Raw genomic sequence first — 6,485 nt, forward strand, 5'->3', positions numbered from 1 at the left:
TTTTTAAAAATGTTAATTTATTTTTTGAGAGAGAAAGAGCATGAGTGGGAGAGGGGCAGAGAGAGGGAAACATAGAATCTGAAGCAGGATCCAGGCTCTGAGATGTCAGCACAGAGCCCCCACACGGGGCTCAAAATCACGAACTGTGAGATTATAACCTGAGCTGAAGCTGGTCGCTTAACAGACTGAGCCATCCAAGCACCCTATACAGGGAAGAATTTTTAGCAAGGTCTATTTGTTAAAATTCCTCTCTGTGTTCCATTGTTTTCTGAATAGCCTAGCAAACACTTGTTTACCAAACATTTACCCTTTTTCATCTTCCTGTGCATTGTTTTCCTTCCCTTAAAAATCCCAGATCCCAAACCCCTTTTCCTTAGTTCAGGATGACTTATACACCTCATTTTTGCCTATCTTTGGAATTTAATGTTTCTGTGGATTCCCCATATGTACGAAATTAAATGTTACTGTCTCATGTCAATTTTTTAATTCATTTTTTAAAATCTTTATTTATTTTTGAGAGAGAGACAGAATGCAAGCAGGGGAGGAACAGAGAGAAAGGGAGACACAGAATCTGAAGCAGACTCCAGGCTCTGAACTGTCAGCACAGAGCCCAATGCAGGGCCTGAACCCACAAACCATGAGATCATGACCTGAGTTGAAGTTGAATGCTTAGCCAACTAAGCCACCTGGGTGCCCCTGTCTTATCTCAATTTAATTCTTAGGCATACTAGAAGAACCTTGAAGGGCAGATAAAGTTTTTCCTCCCCACATGTGCAACCATCACCACCATTCATCTCCAGAACTTCCCAAATTAAAACTCTGTATCCATTAAACACTAACACTAGAATATTCTGACACTAACTAGCATTCTGCTCCCAATTCCAGTGTGTGGGTATTTCCCTCACATCAAACAATTCTGACATCAAATGATTCCCTTGACCCCTCCTCAGATTTTATTAATTTCCTAGAAGAGCTCGCAGAACTCAGGAAAACATTTACCTACTAGATTACCAGTTTATTATAAAAGAATATAACTCAGGAACAGCCAGATGAAAGAGATGCATATAGCAATGTATGTGGGAAGCATGTGAGCCTTTCATGCCCTCTCCAGGCTCACCACTCTCCCCAAATTGCCACGTGTTCACCAACCCAGAACTTCCCTGAACCCACTCCTTTTTGTGTTTTCATGGAGGCATTACATAAGCACAGGTGATTAAATCAATGGTCATTGGTGATCCATTTAACCTCCAGCCTCACACCCCTCTGGAGGTCAGGGGGATGGAACTAAATGTTCCAACCCTCCAATCACATGGTTGATTCTCCTAACAACACGCCCCATCCTTAGGTGCTTTCTGATAGTCACTTCATTAACATAACAAACGGCACCTTGATTGTTTTCATTGCTTAAGACATTCCAAGGGTTTAGGAGCTCTGTGGCATGAACAGAGAAGATCATGTATATATTTCTTATGTAAAGTATAATATCACAGTGATTTATAGAGAGAACCCTTCTTCCCTCAGCCCCTGGCAACCATGGTTCTACTTTCTGTCTCTATGAATTGTATTTGATTACTCTAGGTACTTCATTTAAATGGAATCATATAATATTTGTCCTTTTGTGATTGGCTTATTTCATTTAGCATAATGTCTTCAAGTTTGATCCAGGTTGTTGCATGAGTCAGAATTTCCTCCCTTTTTAAGGCCATACTTCATTGTATGTATATACCACATTTTGTTTAGTCATTTATTCACCAATGGGCATGTGGGTTGCTTCTACCTTTTGACTATGATGAATGATGCTTCTATGACCATGGGTGTACAAAGCCTTGAATTTTTAAAGGAGATTTTTATTCACACTTTGCAAGCTTCAGAAAAATTTAGTTGTCTATCTCAAAGACAGATTTTTATTTTTTAAAATTCAGATCTCTTGAGTGGCTCAGTGGGTTAAGCATCTATCTCTTGATTTTGGTTCAGGTCACGATCTCACAGTTCATGGTTCATGAGTTTGAGCTCCCTCCTATTGGGCTCTGTGCTAACAGCATGAAGCCTGCTTGGGATCTTTCTTTGCCCCTCTACTACTTTATTTCTCTCTCTCAAAATAAATAAATAAACAAAAAAATTCAGAATCTCTTGGTGGGATAAGGCTCAGCAGGGTGGAAAAGGAAGATCAGAGATCCAGGAGAATCAGAGACAACAATCCTCTGGAATCCAAATAAGGACTTTGTTTTCCTCTTTCCACAAGGAAAGGATAGCAATCACTTCGAATGTTAAACAATGAGTGCCAATTTGGAAGAGAACAGAAAAGATGTTTTGAGATGTGCTATTTAAGAATCCACTGCTAATCTTAGCAAGAACGATTTTATTCCGTTAATTATGGAGACAGATGCCGGATTGCAAAGGTTGAAAGAAGTCTGATGAGCATATGGAAACAGTGAGAAGTAGTTAACTTCTCTTTTGAGAAGTTCAAGGTTCACAAGGAGAAGGAGAAAGCCAGACTATGGCCACATAGGAGACTGGTGATGAGAGGAAACTAATGTCAGTTTGAGGTTCTAAACATCATCTTGTTTAATCATCAAAGCAATTCTCTTAGGATGGCTTCTGTTTAATTCATTTTCAGATGAAGAATCTGAGCATCAAGATGTTTAAGCAACTTGTTAAGTTAAGCAAAATTAGAACCCAAGACTGACTCCAGAATTCTGTGTCACATGCCAGGAGGTTGTTTGTTTCAGGATGTATAGTGAAAAGATGATTATAGATCATGGGGAGCAAGTCCTCTGTTGTGTCTATTTCATGCACACCCTTCGACTACCTCTTGTATTTACTCCTCTGGTCTGATATCCTGACTGCAATACTCCTTCAGCCTCTGAGAACAGAAACACATCAGCTCTCCCACCTTTTTGCTGTGTCTCCCTCCCACGCCCACCTTTCCTTACCAGTATGCATTGAAGTCAACCTTCCTAACCACTTCCCTGCTGGCACCTTCTCTCCTGCTTCCCTGGTTAGTCTTGCTTGCTTGACAACACCCATTCAGGTGAGTGACTGACATGTATACTTGATATGTACACATGACAGCCAGTCCCATGTGGACCTTTACAAATGAAGAGCAATCACACCACTTCTCTCCTCTATTCAATCTCCTACTCACTGAGGTAACTCTCACACACATCTCTTCCCCATCTTCACTTTTTGCTGAAGAACTTGCTTCTTATTCCACTGAGATTAAATTTAGCAACACAGATAACGTTTGTGACCTTGTTATGAGGACTTTCTATAGAGCGCTGAAATTAAAGTTGAATTATGATGGCTTTAAGAGAGAACAGGAGAAGAACTGGAGACAATAGGTACAGACAAGTCTTTCCTAGAGGTTTATGACAAAGCCCAAGAAAAGGAACAAAGTTTGGACAGGGAAGAGGGGACAAGGCAATTTATCTAAGTGCTGATGATACAGTAGTACATAAAACCCCTGCTCCCAATCTTTAGAATCCTCTTCACTCTTGGGCTTCTCAAACCCTCCCAAAGGAGACCCAAGAATGAGGACATAAGAATTGGAGGGAAGATCTCCAGAAATCAGGGATTTCCTTCCTAGCTGAAAATGACACTCCGGTTCCATTCATTCCTTCACTAAAGGAAAGCTCCAACAGACTGATTCTGGATTATCCAGGAGGCATCATTCAGTTGTTAGATAAACAGATAAACCACAGTCTGAAACAATCTCTATTCCCCTTCAGCTATGTTTCTGTCTCTCTGGGCTGGATCAAACCCAAAGCCAGGTATGGCTTGAATTTGTTTGGTTTTATTGGGTGGGTAATTAAAATGAAGTTCAGCCATTAGCAATGAATATGCTTTGCCATTCTACTCCCAAGGATGAATCAGGACTCAGAATTGACCATGACATTGAAAGCAATTCCAAACTTATTCTGCTATTCCCCAACTCTTTGGGGAGAGGTATCAGGATGAGGAAAGGCATAATTTGTGTAGTAGATCCTTTGCAATCATTACTCCAGGCATCATGGAGAAGCCATGAGTAAAGGTAGCAGGAAATTGGGAGAGAAGCTGGGAAAATGGACAGAGGCCCTGGTGTCAGGTTAAGGTGATAGGATTTTATTTTAAGGTAAGACAAGAGCATTAAACCATTTTAAGGAGGGAAGTGCCATGATCAGGACTTAGTTTAGAAGTACTCTTAAGATATGCCTTGGAAATGTTAAAGGACAAAGTGAGATGATCAGATTTGCCTTCTAGAAAGAATTATTTGTCTAAAAGGAGTGAAAGGAACCCTAGAGTATCTAAGGAGGGCACCAAAGTAAGTCGTTAAGAAGAGCAACAAGATGAGATATGCATTTTGAAGGAATTACTCCTCTAAAGAAGTTTAAAAAGGTATAAATGGACAAGTAAGTGGGGAGCCAGAGGAAACTTAGAATCAAAGTAAGAGCCAAGGCCTCCACCATGTTCCCCATCCGCTTCATTTGCCAGTGTTGCAAGCAGCCGCTAAAGCTGAATCAGTCCATGGAGACCTCAGGTCTTGAGACCACCCAAGAAACTACAGCTTCCACACTCTCAGCTCAGTGGGAGCCAGGAGAAACCTTGGAAAGAGGCCCTGCCTCCAAGGCAGAGACAGATACTGAGAAGCTGCAGGATAGTACCTCCTGCTCCACCCTCCCTGGAGATGATGGCAAGATATCCGGGGACAGTTCTAACAACTTCATCTTACTTGGAGAGTTTGCCCCTACAAGTATGCTCAGTAACACCCAGAAGACTGCTGGGGACATTTTTGACATCCTGACTGGTGAAAGAGATGTGGACCACGCCCTGTGTGAGGACTGTACTGACAAACTTTTAGAGGAGCTGGACACCCAACTCATTCTCACAGAAACAGAGAACCAGAACTACAAACATTGGAGGAAGAGAATACATGACGGGGAGCTGGAGACACTGCAGGAGGAGCTGGAGGGCCTGGAGCTGGAGGAAGCAAGGCTGGCTCAGGAGCTGGAGGAGGTGGAGAAGAACCAAAAAAGAGTAGCAGAGGATCTTGAGGCAGCCAGAGCAGAGACTCAAGTGCTGGACCAGCAGGATGAGCAGCACTGGAGGGACTACAGTAACTTACAATGGCAGCAACTGGAACTGCAGGATGAGCTGACCAGCAGGAGGAACCAGCTGATACATGCCCAGATCCAGTGGGACTGGCTGAAGAAGACCAATGTCTTCAGTGCCACCTTTGAGATCAGGGATGATGGCCCTGTGGGCATCATCAATAGCTTCAGATTGGGCTGCCTCCCCACTGTTCCCGTGAGCTGGAATGAGATCAACATGGCCTGGGGACAGACAGCCTTGCTACTTCATACCCTGTCCAACAAGATTGGGCTGGAGTTTCAGAGGTATCAACTCTTCCCCTGTGGAAACCGGTCCTATCTGAAGTCTTTAACAGATGACGCCATTGAGCTGCCATTGTTCTGCATCACGGGGCAGATTACTTGCTTGGATGTCAGATTTGACCTCGCAATGATGGCTTTTTTGGACTGCATGCAGCAGTTCAAGGAAGAGGCTGAGAAAGGCGAGTGGGGTCTCTGCCTGCCCTGCAAGATTCATGTGGAAAATGGCCTGATGGAAGACTCTGGAAGCACTGGTGAGTTCTATTCCATCAGAACCCACCTGAACACGGAGGAGCAGTGGACAAAGGCACTCAAGCTCATGCTTATAAATTTTAAGTGTAGTCTTGCTTGGCTGTCTTTCAAATATTGTCAAAAATAACTTTCTTTGAGGGAGAGGGAGATTTTTTTTGCTTTAAACTATTTGTGACCATATCACAATTGTAAAATTGGAAGAGATAACATGCTTATCACTTTAAAAAGTTAATGGCAACAGGGGCACCTGGGTGGCTCAGTTGGTTGGGTGGCCACCTACAGCTCAGGTCATGATCTTGCGGTCTGTGGGCTCTGGCTGGCCACTCGGAGCCTGGATTCTGCTTCCAATTCTGTGTGTATGTCTTCTCTCTGTCCCTCCCCAGCTTGCACTCTGACTCTCAATAAATTAACATTTAAAAAAAGGGATCAAGAGATGCAGAGGGAAAGCACTGGGGTGGGGCTGGAGGAAGGTGGGGAGGAGGAGAAGGAGAAAGCTGGAATCTTCATAAAGTGTCTGGGTCACTAATGTATGTAGCAGGACTTTATGGGGAGGGTGAATATTCGAATATTAAGTTTTGGCTGGGATATATAGTGTAAACCCCTCCTTCATCCCTGAGAAACTTTCAATAAACTTCTATACATTCTTCAATGATTTAAAGTGAGAAGTGTGTCCTATTGGGCTATGCCATTATGTTGAGACCAACCTGGTGGGGTTGTGTGGCCAAAGAGGATGGTAACATCTTGGCTGATAAGTCAATCCAATCATCAGTTAAGAGTCATCAGATGAATTCTTACAGAGACCTAAAGATTTAAAAGGAGTCAGAGAACTTTTTTAAAAATGCAAGTTGCAGGGCACCTGGGTGGCTC

General features: G+C 42.9%; 1 protein-coding gene across 1 annotated transcript; it reads left to right on the top strand.

Moving 5' to 3' along the window:
- Positions 1 to 4,443: 4,443 nt before the first annotated feature.
- BECN2 (beclin 2) lies at positions 4,444 to 5,745 on the top strand. Its single transcript, XM_019421257.2, has one exon. It carries the CDS (start codon positions 4,444 to 4,446, stop codon positions 5,743 to 5,745), a length of 1,302 nt encoding a protein of 433 aa, XP_019276802.2.
- The last annotated feature ends 740 nt before the right edge of the window (positions 5,746 to 6,485 follow it).

The sequence above is a fragment of the Panthera pardus genome, unplaced genomic scaffold, assembly GCF_024362965.1.
Source record: "Panthera pardus isolate Hobbes unplaced genomic scaffold, ASM2436296v1 HiC_scaffold_21, whole genome shotgun sequence".
NCBI lineage: Eukaryota > Metazoa > Chordata > Mammalia > Carnivora > Felidae > Panthera > Panthera pardus.